The sequence below is a fragment of the Morone saxatilis genome, unplaced genomic scaffold (genome assembly GCF_004916995.1).
Source record: "Morone saxatilis isolate NCDOM2014 unplaced genomic scaffold, NCSU_SB_2.0 Contig10, whole genome shotgun sequence".
NCBI classification, from domain to species: Eukaryota; Metazoa; Chordata; class Actinopteri; family Moronidae; genus Morone; species Morone saxatilis.
Window position 1 is genome coordinate 5,641,789 of NW_023339652.1, and position 22,942 is coordinate 5,664,730.

The 22,942-nt window shown below is 41.8% G+C and overlaps 1 protein-coding gene across 8 annotated transcripts in view; it reads left to right on the forward strand.

Annotated features, from left to right (window-relative positions):
* magi2a (membrane associated guanylate kinase, WW and PDZ domain containing 2a) overlaps positions 1-22,942 on the forward strand; it is a 71,762-nt gene that overhangs the window by 39,768 nt on the left and 9,052 nt on the right. For 4 of the 8 annotated variants that reach the window (XR_004797141.1, XM_035674028.1, XM_035674064.1 and 1 more), the window contains exons 9-18: positions 6,581-6,612; positions 10,088-10,295; positions 13,316-13,357; positions 13,467-13,582; positions 13,884-14,076; positions 16,650-16,913; positions 17,416-17,601; positions 18,853-19,069; positions 19,850-20,075; positions 20,845-20,997. Coding sequence is in view for 7 of the 8 variants with exons in the window: in XM_035674028.1 (XP_035529921.1) it covers positions 6,581-6,612; positions 10,088-10,295; positions 13,316-13,357; positions 13,467-13,582; positions 13,884-14,076; positions 16,650-16,913; positions 17,416-17,601; positions 18,853-19,069; positions 19,850-20,075; positions 20,845-20,997 (1,637 nt within the window). In the remaining variant the exon portion in view is untranslated. The remainder of the gene's footprint in view (positions 1-6,580; positions 6,613-10,087; positions 10,296-13,315; positions 13,358-13,466; positions 13,583-13,883; positions 14,077-16,649; positions 16,914-17,415; positions 17,602-18,852; positions 19,070-19,849; positions 20,076-20,844; positions 20,998-22,942) is intronic. The other 4 variants (XM_035674037.1, XM_035674046.1, XM_035674084.1 and 1 more) reach the window with 4 other exon arrangements.

Below are 22,942 nucleotides of genomic sequence, written 5' to 3' on the forward strand. Positions count from 1 at the left end.
TAAAACTGTCACCATGCTGCTGGAATGATGTTCCACCTCTTAACACGCCACAATTTGGCCCCTGCTCCTTTGGACCACTGGACACCGGCCACACAATCTAATTGAACTGGCTGTTTCTCTTGTTAAGAGCTTGTGTCACTAGTCAGTGTAGTATAAAGAGAGAGAGAGGCAACCGACTGATATCCGTCACCAAACAACTGTTACGCTCCCGTCTTTCTCCAAATATTTGTCAGTTCAGGGGCGAGTAAACAGCTCATCACTTTTACTGAAAACACAATCTGAAGCGGAGGATTAAACGCGCACCAAGAGCTGACTAAGTTTAAAAGAGTGAGAGTGTGCATATTTCTGCATGACTGAATCTTTTTTGGAATGACTGCCTGTTTATCCTGCGGACCGAGCTACCACCTCTTAGCATCTGGTCTCAGGGAGAACACACACACACACATAGTCAAATACCATAGTATTTACACTTTCATAATTCCCACAATCCAACAGTATTGTTATGGCTACTTTATGGTGTCGTTGCTATGATGATACACTCCCGTTGTCCAGCATCAGGTCTCTTTCTCTCTCGCTTAAACACACCTTCTGTCTCTGTTTCAGCCCTACATGTGCGAAGACACAGAAAGGAAAGAAGCAGAGAAATAATGTAAAGGAACTGCTGAGTGAGAATTAAAAACAGAGAACAGCAGTTTTACTCTCCATTCAACCAGACTTGTCTTGCTTGACTTGATGTTGTCATGGACACAGTAAAGAGTGCGAGTTATAGTTGTAATTCAGAGCGTACATGTAGATTTGTAGCATCAATAAATCATTGCCTCTATCATTTTGAGACATAGGTATAATCATCATCAACAAAAGAGACAATCATGAGGAGGAAAAGTGGCAGCTTCTAACACACTGCTTTTTACTGTCTTCATCGCTGCATCTGATTGCAGACAGAAATCTGGAGATGTGCTCTTTCATTCAGAAGTTTGCGTGCGAACAAGAGCGGCGGCTACAGTTTGTTGCAAAGGAAGATTGTGAGCTAAGTGAGGCAGTGTTCAGCATCTTTTTCAGGAAGGAAAAAGAGAAGATATTCCTCCCATTCAGACTCACATCATAACTAATGGATTAATCAGCTAATTATTTCAGCACTGTAATAATTACACCTAGTCTGATAATCAGGCTGAATTGCCACTTTGTTTCACTTCTTGTTGGCAGTGGAGGTTATTTTGTTTTGTTTTGCCCTAATCAGCAGAGAGTCATCCGCCATGCTGACGGCTTTTTTTAGTTGACAGAGAAGCTGCAATTAACTTCAGCGTCAATCCACTTCTAAGGTTATTTTAGCTTGATAGCTATGTGCAAAGATGACGTACCCGTTCCTAATCCCGCCTGTCAAGCTCTGATTTGGTAGAAAGAGCCATCAGTTGTTCAGTGATTTAGATGTCTCGAACAGGTCTAAATTAGACCAAGCAGTCAATATGTAAGTCATAAGTCACTGTGTGGCTGATAAGAAACCAGTGGAGATAAACATTATCCAGCACATAACCTGCATGGGTGTTTTTTGTGTTTTTTGTGCAGCTTTGGAGCTCTATAGGAAGAGTTTATCTTCTGATAGAGCCAGGATAGCTGTTTCTCCTTGTTGCTAAGCTAACCAATTGTAGCTTCATATGTAGCGTACAGACTTAAGAGTGGTATCTCTTTAACAAAGCAAATAAGTGTATGTCCCAAAATGTCAAACTTTTCCTTTAAAGGAAGCATTTTATTCTTAAGTTAACTCTATAAACTGTGGTCAGCTGGTGATACTGCCCTACAAATGATTATGTTTTGGCTGTCATTGTAATGATGTGGTTTTTTTTTACTAAACAGGTTTTAGTTTTTTTAAGTTCCCTCTGGCATTTGTCATGACTTTCAAAAAACTCGCCATCAAAAGCGACACATCAGAGCCAAGCTGACCGCCAATTCGCCGTCCAAAAACGGAGCCATTTATGATGAAACCATGCAGTCAATTAAGCTCTATCACCTTCAAAAAGCCCACGCTCATAATATAGTTATGATATTTAGCCATCCCTTAAATTTGAGTTTGACTCCTGAGCCGTTTTTGGCTAACAAATGGGCACACTGTCTCTCATCACCCGTAATTATTGTGCCTATGTGTGCGTGTGCCAGTGTGTGTGTGTGTGTGTGTGTGTGTGTGTGTGCATGGCAGACAGCCTCATTAGTGGCTATCTAGACCATTAACAGGCTGTGTCCTTGTTGCCACACCAGCAGAGACGGAGGGCTGTAATTAGCCACAGAGACTTTCAGCTCGTTCACATGTACGCTCGCCCATTTAGCTTCCTCTAAGTCGCCTCGCTGCCGGCCGCCCACACGCTCACACACAAGCGCTGGGCCACATGGTTTGATTCACACAGGTTGTACGCACACCTACACGTCAGCCAGGCACACACACTCTCCTCGTCTTATTCGCACACATCCCAAGGCAACCTTCTGCACACAAGCCCCCGCACACTTACGTAAACTCCCCTTTCTAGTACTGTCATGGGTAAATTGTACATTATGAATCAGCTGTCTGGCGTGACCTTTCACCTGAGAGCCGTCGTGTGCATACGGATGACCAGAGGCCGCTCCGAGAACCATGCTTTGTAGAGAAAGAAAAGAAGGAGGGTTTGATTCACTGTGCCTCCTCCAGCCTCCCAGGGAATCGGTGTGTAACTAGACAGTGATTCATTGGATGTGTGTGTGCACGATAGAATAGTTGGAAACAAAAGAGAGAAAGAGAAAGGGAGGAGAGAGCAGGGGAGTGATGACTTCGGCTCTCTGCCAGTAGAACACAGACTGTCGGCCATGTTCACACTTACAGCTCTGTCCCCACCAGCTCCAGACCCGGAGGAGCCACCCGCCAGGGATCAATATCCCGTCCGGTCGGCCCCCGGGAAGACAGCCAAGGGCCCGGTGTCTGAAGGGCAAGATGCTGAGATTAGATCATAGCAGAAGTAGAAAGGCTTAAACAAAAGATGATGTCTTTTAGCCTTAATGCCATCAACATTAGATCACGCAAAAGTTTGGCTCTGCATCTCCTCCCTGTGTGTGGGAGGAGCAGAATTACTAACCTTCGTGGCCTCTTTAAACAAATCAAGCGCTCCTATTTGAGCTTTAATGGGATGGAGTGATTACCCAGTGAGTGCACGGTTAAATAAATTGTGCTGTTTTGAGCTTTAATATCATGCATATTCAACCGTACACCTTTTCAAATTATTTGGTTTGCTACTAAAAGGCTGGGTTTCGAGAACATCCAGCGAACATGGAAAGGGAATAGATGGAGATACATATTCATAAAGGGCTGAAAGATTCATACCCGCTGCCATCAATTCTAGTGTCATCAAAGTGTCATTTTAATAAATGGAGGGCTAGTATTAGCCTCTCATTGTTAAATTAAAGGGATCTGTTTTTATATGTGTGTTGATGTGTGCGCACCTTTGGCAGTTGGCTGTTTTATTTGTTGCCCACACATGTACGTTTTTATTTAATCACATTTTGGTAAACCATAGCCACAGGTGGCTTTAAACAAACTTATAATGAATATAGTAATGGGTAATATTGAATATTTTTTACCTTTTGGGAACAAGATAACTTTAAGTTTTATGGATGTGTGCACACGTTTTTTTATCTAATAGGAATGTTTGGGGCACTAATGGTTCTATAAATTCATTTTTATCTTAACAAAATCGCTTATTTTATAGGCATTCAGCTATTATCTTCCATGAATGTAAAAAAGTTTTAACGTATTAATAACATCTTAATCAATTTTGATACGTGCTTGTATCATTATTGCTTTCTTTTGCATCAAAACTTTGAACAAAAGTTTGTTGAAGTTTCCTGACTTCTAAACTCACAATCATTCCACATTTTTTTTCTCAGTTGTCACATTGCAAAGGCTGTGTGAGTCGCTGGCATTGAGTCACCAGGCACCATTATTGCTGGAGGAACTAGACGACTCAGCACCCTTGGAGCGGAAAAAAGGCTCTCTGGAAACACCTCCAGTTCAGAATTCTTTAATCTGAGTTTTGGGCAGAAATTGAATACGAGGCACGACTTCAACCAAACGTGTCTGAAGCGTCTGAAGTCATGCCAGGGCTGAGGTTGGGGGTGAAGCACATATGCACAGGCACACAATCACACACTATGGATTTAGGGACTCTTGCCCTCTCATTATAGAGCCAGAATAAGTGAGATATCCTGTCATCATTACTGGTGTTATACTAGTGTTGCCTGCACCACAAAAAGGTTGACACTCACAGAAGGCACGGGACCCCGGTCGGCTTAGAACCAAAGTGTAAGTTTGACACCACTGAGTTCATGTAACTTTTCTGCTGCCGAGCTGACAAGTCTGGTTAGCATTCAGGCTCAATGCTTTCAGGACCACGGACAGCTCCTAACACTCTCTCTCTTTCTCTCAGTCTCTCTGTCTGTCTCTCGGCCCCTTCTCAACTTTTAGCCATGGGGCACTCTGACACCCACGTCTAAACTAAATGTCTGGCACGCCTGAGTTAGCAGTGACTCTACCCTGAGGATCACCTCGGTCAGTGATGCCTGGTAGTGTCCTTCTCTTCTGTCTGTCCGGCTCAGCTCAGGTTCCGTCACCCACACTGAGGACTGCTCTGTTGTTGCCCTCTTTTGCTCGCTGTGTCCTTAAGACTCACTTAGATGTAGGTATTCTGGACAGAAAGCCATTCATTGATTGACCGTCTTTGGCATGAAAAGAAAAACATCCCCTCTGTGCCTCGCTGTCATCATACTTTTTAAAATATTCTTTCTTGTTTCTGGCTGATAAAATGTCCCCATGCACATTGACAGTGAAATTGAGTTTTAGATAAGCTCTTGTAGCTGTGTTTGTGCCTCTATTTGTTTATTTTGACTAAGAGATGCTGACAGTTTGAGAAACATTTCTGTATTTTTTTGCATAGCTTTTGTTAATTTCCATGTTGTCACCATTCCACTTGCGGCTCAGCAAGGCGAATGCTTTTACAGTGCGATTCGAGTCTCGCCAGGCCAGCTCTGGGAAGGCTTGTGCATAATTCGAGCAGTCACCCCCATAATTCGATACCTCCATTTGCATATGCTTGTAGCGTCCCACAGGGGGAGAGCGTGGCAGCACTTGAAAGACAGGAAGGACAGAAATTGAATCAGGAAGATGGAGTGTGCACCTTTTTTTTTTCCTGTACATACTCCTGTGAATTTGACTATAGATACAGTGCTGGAGCATATATTGGTTGCTGTCTGTGTGTGCATGCATGTATCACGTACTGTCAGCTGCTGCTGTTGTGCTTTTTTACTGATTGTTTTTTTTTTTTCATCTTTCCAAGATGGATTTTCTGGGTGTTGTGCGTGAACAATGTTGTAAACAGCAAAAGTCTGGCGTATGTTTTTAAAGGTCAAAGCAGGATGAATGGCAAAGTCAAAGGAAAACGTGTGCCCTTTACCTTGCTGCGCTGCAATACAAACTGAAACCACTTTATTGTGAGGTACAGTCAACCTGAACCCACTTAAGTGAAACATTCTCACAGCCTATTGCCTTTTCAATGTCAATACAGAGGCCTCAGTTGGATTCACAGAATGTCCCCTTTCGCAAACAAAACAGAAAGCCAGTCCTCATAATAAATGCTCAATTTGATGAAATTTGAGGTGAAGATAGATGGAAGGGAAATTAAAAAAAAAATGAAATAGCAGCTTTATTAACTGTTTTGGGTCAGTCACTCTTCTCACTAGTGTTTTCAGCGAGAAAGCTCTGATGGACCCACTGTAGTCAGCATCGGACGGGTCTGGAGATTACAAGTTTGAAAATAAAAAAAATCTGTGGGGGTGTTACAGAGTGAGAGAGAGCTTACCAGACCTCTGTAGCCTGCTCCTTGTGTCTGCTAGAGGCTCACAGTTCAAGGCTGAGTTACCTGGGATGAGCATAACATGCCTGAATCTCCATATGAACTGTTGGCGGTTGAGTTGCATTGTGGGTACTGTAGGAAGAAGACTTTTCACTGGTTCTGCTATATCAGTATTAAAAAGTGCAATGCTGAATCGGTGGATTACTCCATTAAAAGTGATAATATGTCACTCAGTGTTGTTTACTACCCCCAAGTGCCCCCCCCCCCCCCAAAAAAAAAAAAAATTGCTAGTGCAGCTTTAATATAATATTCATTTTCATGCTTTTAAAAAAAAATTCTCGGTGTATAAAATTCAAAATGTAACATAAACACGCACAAGGAAAAGATTAATTCATCATTGCCTTTAAAAAAAAACACCAGCTGATCACATCTTCTGCTTCGTGCTTTTATCCAGTTTGAGTCTATTGTGCTTTCCTTTGTCCTTTCTACCATTCACAAACGCTGTATTCATGTCATATTCTTGTTTTCATTTGGTTTGTCTATAATTTTGTTGATACTGGGTGTTTGTTGATACTGGGTGTTTTTTTTTCCTTCACTTTATTATCTCCAAACATCCCCTGGAATTGGATCCACAGAAATCAAACCTCCCACCTCATGATCTGTTTCCTACCATCTTTTTCAGTCTAAAGCATTTTTTTGTTCTCTCAACATTGCAGGTCACTATTCACCCTGGAAGACCCCTAAGCAGGTAACATGCACCAGCCTCCAGAACGTGGACTTTTCCCATTTCTGCTTTTTAATCATTAATATACAGTAAATTTTCACTTTAGTACCAGTGGCTGCAGTGTGCATATATGTGCTTATCAGAATGACTTTAATCTTATTTTTTAAACGTTTTTAAGATCTAAAAATTACTTTTTAGTCCCTCCTTCGCCGTACTAACTCTACTGATGATTCACAATATGTCCCTGGCTTTTACAACACCTCGATATTCAGCCCTTCTTTATTGTCACAGGATGGCAAAAAGGTCAAGTAGCCCACTCGTAATATCACTAGACTCTTGAACCTGCAAGTCAGAGCTTATTCATGGGCCTGACTCAGTGCCATCAGGGTTATCCACATTCAGGGCATTTGAGTTATGCTACAGCTATAGAGCTGCTGAGTCTCTGTTCTAACTGCTTTGGCATGGCTCAGATGCATTTTCATCCCTCTTTTATCTTCATTTTGTACCATTTTTCCAATCTTAAAAGCTCTTTTGTACTTTCATGCGACCCTCCATTTGCTCCATGGTCATTTATCTTTCACCTCGCCTTTATTTCCTCTTGTCCCTCATGTGGTATCTCTGCAGACGTGCATTTAACCTCTTCTCTTGCCTCCTCTGCCGCCATAAATACTCTACTATAGTATCATCTGCTGCCCGTGGACAAACTATCCAATAAATAAAATAAACTATCCACCAAACATCCACTTAGATCACATACACTTTGTCTTTTTGTGTATTTGTCACACTCACATGCCTGCACACGAGTGTTTCTGCCCATCTTTCTTTGTTTCCCTTTGTGCGACTATGTGTGTAATTCATTTCATGCCTCGACGTCCTCCCGGCGCTGCTCTGACCAGACCCTGACCCCGACTCATGTTGTCCCCATTCCGGATTGCAACTAACTAACACAGGAAAAAACCTCCATTGTGTGGCCGTTAAGACATTTGTCCCCTGAAATCCCTGTCATTGTTCATTTCTGCTCCCTCACGATTTAATCAATCTCCTCCATCTCCCTCAGAATAATTGTAATTCTTGAGCTCTGAGGGGAAAGCTTTGAACGTCACCAAGTAGCATACAGCGTGCAGAACCTCTCTCTCGTGTCTTGTCTGTTCACATCGCTCGTCTTTACCCCCCCAGTGTTCATTTGTTGGCTGCCCCACCCCGCCTGGCCCCTCTCCCCCAGCTCCTGAACCCCCCCAAACACACACTAGAGTTCAGTCTCGGTTTAATTGGGTATCATTTGTTACAGGAAGACTTGTGCAGCTCTGAGAATAAAATATGGAGGAATTTGACTAATAAGGGAAGAACGGGGAATCACCTAATTGTCGTATCGACCCACAGTTGAGCAAAGGCTGCAGCTCTCGAGAGTTTCATTTGCAAATGAGCTTATCGAGATTTGTCTGTCAAATCCAGCCAATACCGTAGGTAACTGAGAGGTGGGTAGGTGCTTAATGTTGGAGCACGTGCAGGTGTTTTTATTCAATAATCCTGGATTATAAAGGAGACCCTGCCTGCAGTGTCCTCTTTCCAGCGGACCAACTAGATTATAGCCAGAGTACTTGCTTCAACAGTCTTAATCAAACAGACTAAAAGAGACAGAGAGTGAAAGAGAGATCAGGATGCAGTAGTCTAATCCCAGCCTTAACAAGGTCCCCAGCCTCGGCAGCCTGCCCTGTGCAGACGTGCCTTACATCAATGGCAGACACGAATGAAACCACAAAGAGTGGAAACACTTTTTGATTCCAGAGCTTTTTATGAAGCTGATATTTATTCTCGGTACATCTTGAACCAGATGCCCTGTAATTCTCAATATTAAAGCATGCCATATGCAGCCAGTCTCGCCGTCTCAGTTTCAAAAAGCTTGTCGTTCCCTCCGGATCCGTCTGTCACACTTTCTGACATGTCGACGTGTCATCTTGGCTATCTGCTTAGTGTCGTGCCGTGACTCAAGCGGCCTGGCTCATCTGACACATCAAGGCTGACACTGACTGACTGGTGTTGTCAAAACTGCCGGTGTCACCTCAAACACTTGACAGCGCATTTCCAAATATGTTTTTGGATGAATCTTGAATTGCAAATTGAATATAATATACAATGTACTACCTTATAAAAACAATGCAATTTGAAATAATAAGATACCAGAGTTTCTGTCATCCTCAAACCCCCTTCCAAATAGGGCCATATTTACCTGTATATCACATTCTTCTATATGTTTTCCTCTCCTTCCAACTACTAACCTCACTAACTGTCTGGCTTCCCGTCTGTCGAGCACGAATTGAACGTTCGCTAAACCCCTCCACCGAATGGCGATTGTCCAGTCAGAACTCATCAGCCACCTGTCAAGCTTTGGATTTCTCCACATGCCGAAACTTTGTAACATGGACGATAGAGCTAATTTGTTTGGAGGCTTGTGTCTATTTTACAATAATAATAATAATAATAATAAATGTTATTTATATAGCACTTCTCAGAAAGAAAATGCTTCACAAGTCAAAATAAAAACCGTAGACAATCATTTAGACAGTATAACAGTTATACAGCACTGAGCAAAAGGGGGTACATATAAGAGTAAAATAAGTCAAATAAAACAATGTAAAGTAATTGAAATAAGAGTTGAGAGAGTGCCTTTGTAAAATTTAAGAAGTGACTCAACAGATAAAATAGAATTCCGATCTCAAATCCTGTGAAAGTGCACTTGTAAAAAATATGTTTTTAAGAGGGATTTAAAGAGGATAAGGAGCTCAGTGTGATCTCCTCTGGGAGGTTGTTCCAGAGAGTGGGAGCCCTAACAGAAAAGGCCTGGTCACCCTTAGTCCTCTCAGGTTGTGACCGTGTGACTCTGCAAGTTCAGAGCTGGGCCATGAAAGTTATCATCTTAAAATCAGTTTTTAAATGTATTAATGAGCCAGTGAAGAGAAGCTGAATAATGTGCTCTCCTTTTTTTGGTTTTGGTGAGGGGTCTGCTGCATTTTTATCATAAGCTAGTGAAGATGGTGACTTTTTGCCTTGGGAGTTGTAGCCTCAATTATTAAGCATGTATGTAGCCATCATGTGCATAACTTTGGTCCTTTTACAGGCTTTTCATTTTTAAATAAATCCAATGGAAACATAAAAAATTCAGCTGGAGACAGGATTTTTTAACTGACTGGCTAACAGAATTTTACCACTATCATCAGCTTCTGGAGCTAGCTACAGCAAATAAAATCAGCTAGGAACAGTCGTCACTACCTCTGTCTGTAATTGAAGATTGCAAACTGCATGTGTGAGAACCAAACGCTTGACAGGAGCAGTGACAGCAGGCTCAGGGCAGCGGGGGATTAGTGAACGGTCAAAATTCATTAAAGCGAACTCTTGCTTCAGTTTTTAGTGTTTTTCTCATGGTTACCGAGCTAAAATCGAGTGTCACAAGTGGGAAAGGTGGTAGTGAAATATTGATCCCTCATGCCGCTGTGCTTTACAGGTGCTGGAGCAGTGGGAGTCCCAGCAGGGCCAGAGCAGCCCTGCTCAGACCAGCCTGTCAGCCCCCGTTATCCCACACAGCGCCCCCTTCCCAACCCACCATCTCCACAGGGCCTCGGTCCCAGACTCAGCCTCCGAGGCCTTGGCCCTGGCAAAACCAGACCCCTATGACCTTTATGAGAAGTCCAGGGCTATCTATGAGAGTAGGCGTAAGTACCAGAGCTGATACTGCAGGTGTAGACAAACTCTCCTCTCTAGCACTGAAGAAAAGATGGACTCCTCATTGGAAGGTGGAGTAGTGAAGGTCTTTTTCTCTCACAAACACACAAATTGACTCACAGATTCTTTTGTTATTCACCTTTTTGCTGCTCCACAGAAAACTGAAATGAGCTGATCTCTTTGAATCCAACTGAAAGATCTTCACACAATCATCAGACGTTTAGCATTTATATTTCCTCCCTGTTAGCATTCACAGCTACTAATTCCTCATATTATCTCATTTGATCTGTGCTTGTTAAATGCCCACACAAGCACACACATACACACTCACTCACACACAAACAAAACCGGCCATCAGCTCAGTCTTTTCACCGTCTGGAAGGATCTTTACATCCAGACATTGACGTTCTGCCAGCTCACATTGTAAACAGACATAAATAAACACTCCACACAGCAGATGATCTTTTTGAGGACGTGGTGCTTTGGTGCCAGCAATATTACCATCCTCTGACTTGTAAAATGAGGAAAAAGTCATTTTTTTCTGTGTCGTAATTCTAATGCCCTGTGGGAATTTTAGGCAGTAGGAACCAGTATGTGTGCTATTGTGTGGGTATATGTGTATTCAGGACTGTAGCATGGAATTTCCATAGTTTTTTCTTTATCTAAATTAGTTAAATTAATTTAGTTGCCCAATTATATCTTCTCTAAATTTAATTTCCAAATGTGAAAGTCTAAATGCTTTAATGCCATTTCAAAGCATTCTCCATATTGTCTGGAATAAATACTGTTGAATCTTTTATTTATTGGCCTGAAAGTAGTCAAATTTAAATATAGTTAGTCTACTAATGTGTTAGCTTTTAATTATATCATACATCCTCCACACAAACCCCCAAATTCTCAGAAATACTGAATTACAGCCCTAAAAGTAGTAATAGTAGAACATACTGAGTCTAACGAACATATTTTAACTGAATTAATAGTAGAAGTTTTATAAAACTTCTGAATTCATACAGAGACTTGATTTGCGCACTTCAAGAGTTAATCGCCATAAATATTATTCCAAATATGAACGTGGTGTTGTGGTGTGTGTGTGTTGTGTCAGAATGAGTGGCGCTTTCTCAGAGGTTTGGGTTTCTTTGAGGTGGTTGACATGAGAGAGTCAAAGTTTTTAACAGACAGGACTTTGTGTTCATTTGTGTGTAAGTCACCTGTTACTCAAGAGGACGCGGCTGTCAGAAAGCCTCTTTTGTCTTTCTGTACCTCTCAGGATCCCTCCCTCCTCTTCAGCTGTGGGTACGGCGATCAGTGTACGCTCGCTGTTGTCTTCCTTTCAGTCAAGGTCTGGTGAGGCTCAGCAGGGGTTAGGCACAGACAGATTTTTTGGAAAGCTCCATTTGCTCCTCTGGCTGGTGTGGGTGAAGGAGGTTGTGACCTTTTTGTTTTTTTTTGGCAGCATTAAAACCCCCAGGCCGCTGGCCTCCTGGTGAGCTGCTAATGTTAGCCTCAAAAGATTAATGTCAGCATTTATGTAAACAGGTTGGGTTAAAGGGTCAGGTCAGCAAGGCTACAAGAAAACATATTTTCTCGCTGCCCCTTGTGGTGGAGGCAGATATTTTAAGTTTTCAACTCAATCCTGCGGAAGAAATAGTCCCTATTAAAGCTGTAACAGGACACTGGTACTGGAAAGAGATGTGGTGTTTGTGGATGGCATATTTTTTAGAGACATATAAACCCTAAAAAGTGAGGTAAGTGAAAATAAATGTTTGTGTTTTGTTTGGGTGAACCAACTCTTTAAATGTTTCCTCATGAAGTAGAGAAAGGTGCAAGAGAGAGAGAGAGCTGGCATTGGTATAAAGTCGTTTTATATAGTATCAACCCTGGTTAATGCAGAGGTTCTAAAAAGTATTGTTTCTGTAGATTTCTGCATGGATGTTATTAAAAAATATATTATTTTTTCCTTTTAGTGTCCTTTGACCTTTGGTAAAATCTATTGATATATTTGATATTTGAAATCTGGAAACAGCAGTTTACGAAACAATCTCCATTGAGTAGCTGCTGTGGAGCTTTTACATCATATGACATGATCTTCATCAGCAGATTAAGTTGTCAACATAATACTGCCGCACTGACTCACTAGTGGTTTATTTCTTAATAACGTTTCATCTACACAACCTTGGATCAGGTACAGTATGGGCACGCATCACAGCTGAGTAAATGATATAATCAGAGGACCATAAACATTAGGTCAACATCTTTAGAAAACACACATCTTATAATTTATATAATTTTTGTATTTAAATTATATTATTATATATTATTCGACAATTGAACAAACTACTGTACATCTGGTGATTATGATCGTGTGATTTGATCGAACGCTCAGAACTGCTAGTAAATGGACCTCGAGGTGTGATTATTTTGTCGACATAGAAAAATCACATCATTTGTGACTTAAAAAAGCATGTCTTTTGTAATGTCATTGGACTTAATTTTGTTTAAAATGCAGCAAAAACAAGCTAAATCTCTATAAGAAGCACAGCATGTGGTTTCGGTGGGAACAGCTGCATCACTCCTCTTGTCTGTAGTCATGATTTTCTTTCTCCCATCATTCCTGCTGAGTCCCAGCAGAGTGCTCAGTGTGATTAAAACAGTTACAATTGGAATCAATTTTTCATTCGCAGCTACTTGTCTGCGGTTGAGTTCATTTCGCTACTTTGCAGATCATAGCGTTGTGTGAAGTCCCTGATTGCAGATCAGTGCTTGCATCCCACCTCACACTGTAAATAAGGGACGGGTATATTACACGCTGTAAGCACTTCCTGACTTTTATGGATGATGCTGAAATTCAGCCGTGACATTAATGCTGAGGCAGAGCCTTTCTGCCTTGTTCTAGCCTTTACACAGAATGTGTGTTTGCTGGTGTCTGCCAATGTGTGCATTTGTGGGTGTCTGTGTATGTACAACATTTGTGCATTTGTTGTTTATGGGTGCTTCCTGTATCTTTTTCTAGAACCTGGTCAACCAAGGACGGTTTTTCCTGTGGATTCCTCAGGTAAAAACCTTACCTCTGCAGGAACACATTTAAAAAAACAAATTGTCCATAACCTTTAAAAGAAAAAAGGAACAGGACTTTAATGTTGTTTGTGATCGTGTTGCTTCAGGAGCAGAGTACCAGGACATCGAGGTGCACCTGCGCAGACAGAAGTCCGGCTTCGGTTTCCGGGTGCTGGGCGGGGATGAGGCTGGGCAGCCTGTGAGTCCGGAGACGCGTGAGAAGGCTCGTATGGCGATGGGCGTGGAACCCTGTCATTTTCTCCTCTCTAACCCACTACACACACACCTATACCTAACCCCTGACCTTTGACCCCTGAGAGAGTGCTGGCTCTGGCTGCTTTGGTGTCGTTTGCTGTCTGTTAAAGTAACAATAACAGTATTTCAATCACGTTATTGAGCTGTTTATTTATCAGTATAACAACCACCTTAACACCCACTGCATGTGACACTTACAGACCAACATCTAAAGCAGTTTCTGCAGACCTTCTACTTCCTGTATTTTAACAGTCTGCATGTAATAACAGATCTTGATTGGTGCGATCATCGAGAAGAGCCCGGCAGACCTAGATGGACGCTTACGGCCCGGTGATGAGCTGCTGTTTGTGGACGGGATCCCAGTGGTGGGGAAGCCACACAGATACGTCATTGACTTGATGCACGGGGCGGCACGGAACGGTCAAGTGAATCTGGTGATCAGGAGGAGGGTCCAGGCAGCAGGTGAGGAAACACAGATGGAGTTGATGTGTGTCTTTGTTTAGTTGTTGTTGTTGTTGTGCAGCAATGTCATGAAATTAGAAAGATGTTTCTTTAAAATCAGACATTCACGACTTAAATCCACAGTAGTTTTTATAATTGACTAATAAATGTTTTTTTATTACTGTAGTATCAATAAAAAATGAATTGAAAAATAATAGTTAGTTAATTAGTGTAAACCAATGAGCTATTAGTAATGGAGAGAACGGCAGCTAGAATTGATAAGATGTGTAGAAAGGCTCCATTATTAAAACCCCACTGTGAATTACCACTGATACACCTCCATGTAGGAGCAGTTTTCCAATATGTTTGAAGTACCTTTTTATACATTTATAATCATCATTTATAATGATGTTATTAAAAAGAGACCAAAACCAAATATAAATTGATTCCACAAACAAGAACTGTGTGTGTATCCAAAGTCGGATGTATCCTCTGTGCCATAGAACTCCATTCTTATCCATTATATACCGCTATTAAAAACACATCAGTGAGCCACACTGTTGCACTGGGTGGAATGTGTCTTCATTACCATGAACACAAACACTGTAGTGTATTTTAGTCGATCCAACATACGCCGACCTGCTGCTGTAAAGACTCACTAGAGCCCCAAATGTGTATTACTCCACAGCTGGAAATAGTGGGAAAATTCTCTATTTACTTCCGTCTGAGTAACAAAAGCTTACAGTGCCCTGCTGTTTTAAGAAAATTAAAGATTAAATATTTATGATCTGTTTTAATTGTATGCCTTCAGTAGGAACCAGTGGGCTGAGTACACAGAGTAGGGAAGTTAGAAAGTTTTGAGAGACGGACTAACACATTGTTAGTTTTAAAATATAAAATATCACCAGCCTTATCCTTTAAGTGGTTGAACCGAGTTATAAGTTGGATAAACTGACTCGCTCACTAAAAAAGTCAATTTTTGGTGGATACGGTTAATCCTGCAGAGAACAGCTTTAGGATACTGTAAAGGATATAAAGTGAATTGATTCCACAGACTTAGTGCTCCCATCAATTCCTCGTTCTTGCACCTCTTGTTTCTCTCTCCTTTTCTGTTCGCCACTACGATTCTTGTCCTGTAATGATTCAGGAAACAGCATTTAATCAGTCGGAAAACTGAAGCACTAATCTCTCTGAGTAATTACACTGAAGCCCCCCCCCCCAAAAAAAACACCACATTAGCACTCTCTTGCTCTTACACACACCGTTGCTCGGTGGTCCTTATTCAAGTTCCTTTTGTCTTTGAGCCTGAAGCCTTCGATGGCACTTCCTCCTGTGAACTCTGGCCTCCCCTGTTCTCATTATTACTGCCTCCTCACACACGTAATCGCACAAACACACACACGGATGAACCCTTCTAAATCTTGCACCAATCCACTTCTTCCCACTCTATTCCGCCCTCTCTGTCAATTTCTTCTCACCAAAGGCTACTCTCTGACTCATGCCTGGCCTCTCTGCAGCCCTTACTTCCATCCTAATTGTCTGACTCCCACTGGCACTTTGCAAGGTGTCAGATTCTGCTCTCTGCTCTGAGCTCATACTTCTGCCTGCACGCCATGCCCCACATTTTACACAATTCATTCTCTCATTTTTATTTTTTTTACCACTTTTCTCCTCATAAAATAACTATTTGTGAGCTTGTTGGTGTAAGGAAATACTGCAATATGGGTATGGACCTTTTTACAGCGACAAATCTCTCTGCAACTTAGTATCAGTAAGCTGAAGTTAGAGTTTCAATTCCTAACTGTTTAACTACAGAATACCACAGCTCTGCATCCCAGAGAGCTATCAAAGCAACAACACAGAGTTTTGATCGCCCCGTATGCCAGAATGCATACACACAGACACACTAGACATCACACACACACACACCGCACACACGCACACACACAAAAAAGCTAGAAACTGCTTTTGCTTTGGCTGGATTGACACGATGCTGCATTTTAATGATATGTTTTACCACGTTGTGACAGTTGCTTTTGCTTTTCTGTTTTGTTTTGCTGTCTTGTTGTTGCTTCTTTATCCTTTCACGAGGATGTGATTCAGCTTCGGCTCGTCCGATTTTTAAGGAGGAGGAGGAATAAAAAGTACCCTCGCCTGTAAAATTAATTGTTTTTGCGCATGCTGAATTACCCTTAGATCCTTCCAAATCAATTATGTGTCCAATGGTCATTTTTTTGGCAGAGAGTGTGTAAATTGCCTTAATCAATAAAAACGAAGATACAGTGATTGACAGGCTGCATTTAATCTCCTTAAAGTGCTGCTTGTGTTTGTCCACCAATTAGATCTTTCCAGTGGTGGAAAGTGCATTTATTTACCCCAACCAGGGGGTCGGGAACCCCACTAGGGGTTGCCAAAGCGCCACTGAGGGTCGTGAGACCTTCTTGATTTTAAGGGGTGTAAGAAAACTTTAAAAATATAAGCAGTTGGTCCATATCTCAGCCTTTCATTCATTTCTGTTCACAATGTAAAACACAGAATTTGAAGTATGTATGAATAAAAATACATATTACAGACAGATAATTGTCCCCGTGCAGGTGAGTCCTGTCCGGAGAACGGCCGTAGCCCTGGCTCTGTCTCCACACAGCACAGCTCCCCCCGCAGTGACTTCACATATGGCAACAGCACCATCACTACCCAGGCACCCAACGCCGGCATGGGCAACACCAACACCGCTTCAGACAGGACATCGACCCCCAACACACAACCCAGTGATGTCATCATCAATCGAAAGGAGAGCGAAGGCTTCGGTTTCGTCATCATCAGTTCGCTCAACCGGCCCGAAGCAGCGGCCACCAACAGTGAGTCCAGTGATCGTTTTAGTGGCGGTTTATAGAGTCAAGTGGATGCTTGTGTATCATCAGTCATCCTCTACTCTGCATATCAAGTGCTGAACCTCATATGAAAGCTCTTACATACATACAGTATAAACTACCATGTAAACACAATATAGTGTCAAGATAAGTGCCAAACTTAAGTATAAGAAGAAGTCATGGCTCAGTAAAAAGTGAAGCACCTCTCCTTCTATCTCCTCAATTATACATGCCCTCCCACAGTACGTCAGTCACACACATCTGTGGTATGCCGCCGTGAGCATCAGTGCATCGCCCACACACAAGAAAAAAAAAATCCTGGATGCCTTACGTAAGCCTGGGGTGAATAGCAAAATGAGAGAGACAGAGACATATTCAGTCAGTCAGCGAGTGAGTGTGGTGTGTGTGCAGAGACAGGCATAATCTTCCAATCTGCTGCTGCTGAGCGCGTCTTTACCTGCAGTGTGTTGTGTTTGAATCCTCCCAACAGCTGTGCCCCATAAAATTGGCCGCATTATCGAGGGCAGCCCGGCTGACCGCTGCGGGAAGCTGAAGGTAGGAGACAGGATACTGGCAGTGAACAGCCAGTCCATCGTCAACATGCCGCACGCCGACATCGTTAAGCTGATCAAGGATGCGGGCCTCAGCGTCACCCTGAGGATCATACCACAGGAAGGTGAGAGAGCACGTGGACACACACACAACACGTGGAACGTGAGAGACTAGGATTTGAATCCACAATACCTCGGGAAGACAATGATTTATGACAGTAATTGATTTGGCTCCATTAAATGAAAGTTGTAATATGAGTTTTGTGAAATGTGATTCTTTTTAGATTAACTGTCGCTTGTCATATTCATGAGTTTTGTTTCTCCGCTCTGCAAATTTTCTTCACTCCATAACACTTTTGCATGCAATCACTTGAAGAGAGCTGTTATATCTCATTGTGGTTACAATAATACAGAATACACAATGACTATATTATTTTAAAAAAGGGGTGTGATTTCAGTTTTGTAGGGCTTCTTCTTGTATGTTGCAGTTAAAACAGAAGACTGGCTTAACATTACTAAAGCAACCAAGACTCACTTTACTAAGACTAAAATTGTATACATTAAAAGATGGAAAAAATACACACCATATTTGTTTAATTAAATGATAATGAGGGTTAGTTTGTCTCCTTACCTTTATCTACTTTTCTCTGTTGTATGCTTTGCCATGCGTGGACATTTTAAAGGTTCCACATGGAGTTTTTGAGTATTAGTATCACAATGGAGCTTGAGTGGGTCTCCATTTGATGGCATTGTGCAGGCGATTTGCATCCTGCTGCAGGTTACACACTGTTCCTTTGATTGACAGCTGTTGGTGGTAACGGTGCAAAAAAACAAGCTGGTGAATGCAGTGGGCAGTTAGCATCTAGACATCCAGATATTTCCCAAGAAGTTGGTAGTGACCAAAAATAGAGCTAAAAGAGACTTACATTCACAAGGCCAGAAAGAAAGAAAATGAATGCTAATGTTGTGTTCTTACTGCTGGTTGTGTAAATTAGTGAAACTGATTGCCAACAAGTTTGCCAAATATCAACTTAAAAGGTGTTTTTAGGGCAATTTTACTGATTTGGTTCAGTCTCACTGCTATCTTTAGTTTCTTCCAGCTGCAGTGAACTGCTATTTTCAGCAAAAAAGTTACAGACAAAGTTAGCAACTAGCTGGAAAACATTGAAATATTTAGCAGCTATGAGTTGGTGGAGACTAAATTGTAACTAAAAGGGCAATGGACTTTACATACAGGTGGGCAGAAACATGGTTCTAAATGAAAGCTTCCTGTTTGCTGTATGTATAAATAGGAAGACTTTTTCATGGTTAAATAAAGCTTAAAAGTACGTGTTGGGATTAGATTTTTCACATGCTCTGTTCTCTTTGAATCGCAGAGATCAGCAATCCCCCATCAGCGCCCAGCTCAGAGAAGCAGAGCCCCATGGCCCAGCAGCACAGCCCGAAGATCCAGCCAATCTCCACCGCGTCACAGCCGAACCCAGCTGCGACAGAACCCAACCCTTCTGTCAGCCAGCCCAACCCCATGCCACACCAGAGCCCTGTGACCCAGCTGCCTGCCCCTCCGCCGCAGACCTACACCCACGAGAGCAGGTAAGACACGGCTTGTGAGGATTCCAGGTTACAGAGCATGACAAGTTCTTCTCAAAGTGGTGATAAACAGTTATAATGAAAGCTGTTACAGTGTCAAATTTGCAGCTGTCTTGATTTTGCGATGCAGTGAAGCATTTTTATAGACTAGCCCTGTATCTGTCTCTGGGGCAAAACACTGTTCCTCTGAGAATACAGGTATGAGTGAGTCAGATACTTTCATCCCCTCGTCCCAATTCTCTCCACCTTTCTCTCACTTTTTTTATTCTCTTCTTGTTATAGTGTCTTCTCCTCTTTCTCCCACTAACATTGTCTTTTTCTCTCTTTATTCATCTCTCTCCCTCTCTCTCCCTCCCCAGTTTGTTGTATAACATCACTTAACTCTTATGGACTGCTGAATAATTTACATAAATTGTTTCTTTATAGAGATCTGTTGAATATTTTACCAAGTACTAGAGGGGTCCAAAACCTACAATGTCATTGCCTTTCCCCTCTGCTCTACACAGTATCCAAATCTCTTTGTACATCAGCAGCCTCTGAGAGAACCTGTTTTTTCATAAACATTTTATGCGATGTTGGAGAAAGAACAGTTTAATTCCTTGTTTAATGGTAGTGAGCGCGAACCCAAACAAGTCCTCTCTGTCAGCACTGGGTGACCTAGCAGTTTGTCAGAAAGCATTATTGTCACAGCACACTAAGTGCACCAAAACACAACAAAGTAAATAATGTCAGTAATAGAAATATTGCCTGGAAGTTCTTCCTTCATTCTGATTGGTCTGTTAGTTACAGGTCAGAGGTGAAGGCGAGGCAGGATGTTAAACCAGACATCAGACAGCCGCCGTTCACAGATTACCGACAGCCGCCAGTGGACTACCGGCATCCTCCTGTGGCAGACTACAGGCAGCCACCCACGTTGGACTACAGACATCCGCCGCTGCTCGACTACCGACAGCTAGCTACTGACGCCAGGCAGTTTACCATCCCAGAATATCGAATGCCACCGGTTCAAGTAAGGATGTTTCCCACAGCAGAAAGTAAATCCCTCACAGACTCTTATCTAGAGCCTGATAATGGATTTTTGAGGCTGATACCAACATGGATAGTAGATAGTATCAATAGTAAGGAGATAAGGATTCCTTAAAGCTGTATTAATCAATATTTTTACATTAATAACAGATGAAATGTGTAATGAGAAACTTGTTGGGAATTATTAACCCCACTCTACATTTACTTTCAGGTATTTTAGCATCTTTTAGCTCAATGTTTTGGTGTTACGGCCCACAATATGTCATTTATCTCATTTCCAGCAGTAGACAGCGTTCTTTAGTCCCAGTGCCCGACACCAAACATATGGCAGATAAAGTTAGCAACTAACTGGTGAACATAGTGGACGAAATGTAGAGAGAGAGAGCGAGAGAGAGGGGCCGCTGTGGTAAGAAGCCTTGGTACATAGGGCACACATGCTACCAGGTGAGCTACCAGCTGATTTAGCAACTTAAGAGCTACATATTTCCTTCAGGAGTTGGTTGATATCCCGAATATGTCGGTTGGTGTTTTTTGTGTTAGCACAACTGAGTATACAAAGTTCAACGCTGCCTTGTTTGCTCTGGCAAGGCATATATGTGATATGATTATTGTTTTTGTTTTACCTTGCATTTGCTCCATTCTTTTTCACTTATTTATCTTTGCTTAGTCCTGAGACTATTTTCTGCTGTAGTGGTCCATTTTCTCCTCAGATAACACTGAATCTAATCACATCTGATCTGTGCTTGTCTCAGCTTGCGCAGGACTTTGACTTCTTCACAGTGGAGCTGGAGAAAAGCGTGAAAGGCTTCGGTTTTAGCATCCGCGGAGGACGGGAGTACAAGATGGACCTGTTTGTCCTACGACTGGCCGAGGATGGGCCGGCCATCCGCAACGGGAGGATGAGGGTAGGTTTGATGATGTCATTTCCTTTAAGAAAGCCACCGCACCCCCTTTAGAGGTTAAACTGCTTTCTATCTTTCTGGATTACATGGCAGACGCTAACTGTAATTGTCTGATGTTATCAAAGCTGCAGCAGCAACTTTTCAGAGCTGGTTCAGAAATAATCTGTCAAAAATAACTCAGAGATGGTTTGTCCTTTTGTAGCTGAGAGTTTGTTCCTAAAACTCATCTTTTATCTGCATTCAGCAACAGATAATATTCAGAAAGATAAAGATAGATAAAACATTTAAGTGGGCCAACTTAAATTGCACTTTAATGTTTGCATAGCTACACAATTCTCCCTCTAGCTACAGTTGCTACTGTACTATTCAGTCAGAGAAAGCTGACACATATTTTCTGAATTTATAAAGATGTAATAAAAAATACTATGGAAATTTCCAACTCCAGCATTGCTGTGTAAATCCCCCCTCGTTCTTCATGTGCTTTGCTGCTAGCAACATAAATTGCAACTTCCACAGTAGCTTTTCTCTGTTTGTCAATGTGGAATGAATCTTGCAACCAACACGTCTTCCTTGATCTCCTTCTTTCTCTTTTTTGCATGTTCTTCCGATCTGTACGTCTGGAGGTGATGGCCTAGGTCTGCTCCACATTTCTTTTCTGTAATGAACCTGTCAAAGATAATTTGTGCAAAATGCCCCCGGGGGAGGTATTACTTTCCCTTGTCATCGGTGTAGTCGATGGAGGCAAGTGGGCCTAGACACAGGTGGCTGCTGGTGGAAGAAAAGTAAAAGTACCAATACAATATAATAATATATATATATATAATATATAAAGATACTCCATTACAAGTAAAATATAAAGGTGCAAAGTTAGTATTAAGTATTAAAAGCAGAAGTACTGGCCCCTGTGGCTGTGAGAACTGCAACAATTAGTCGAGTAATGGATTAGTCGATAGTCGATTTTCATGCTAAAATGGCAGAAAATGCAGTTTTCAGACTCTTAAATATGGAGGTTTCCTACTTTTCTCTGTGTTATATCACATTAAACTGAAATTCTTTGGGTTTTGGACTGTCATAACAAGACATTTAAAGACTGGGATGGATGTTTTTCAAAGAGTACTCAACCTAATTATCATTGCAATCATAAAACATTGTCGAACTAACAATGGATAGTTTCTTTTTTCAAAATCTTTTTTACTCCACATATTCTTCCTTGTCAAACCTGTATTACCCACAGTGTAACTTGATTGCTGAGATCTTGCCTCGAGTTTCTAGATTCAAGCAGAGATGAGAGTACAGAGTTTTAACGTGATCGATTGGGTGAGCTTATCGTATTTTTTTTTTAAATCCACAAGTAGCTGGTGACTACAGCTGTCAAATAAACTTAATGGAACAAATATTTCCCTCTGAAATGTAGCGGAGTAGATATAAATATACCTAGTTGCTTTCCTCCACTGAGTCTGATTAGTCCTAGATGAACGGCCAGACAGTAGCACTGCTGGTAGCATATTGAAATCAACCAGAGACTGTGCTGTTAAATAGATTTTAGAGAATAAGGTGCAGAGAACACTTTGATCCCTCTTTCAACAATCCTCGATCCATACTGCCGGGCGCGGAGAGGAATCAATCTGCATTTAACTTAAGTAAATGTGAGACTCTGGTTAAAAAGCTTTTGACATGCCTGTCACTTTGTATTTGAGTGGTGCTTTGACACGTTTTTTAAGGTGCTGAAACCAAAACCCCTCTTTCACCATGACTCCCTGCAGTCTCTCTGAAGTCCTGAGTTCAAGCCAAGTCACTCCTCCTTAACAGGCACATCTTTAAAAGTAAAAAGTAAAAAAAAAAAAAAAGTATTTTGAACCTGATGGCCACAAACTAATCATTGGCAAGGAGCACTAACATATTCTAACATGGTTTTTCGATCTTCAAGTGAAGCTTTTAAGGAAATTGT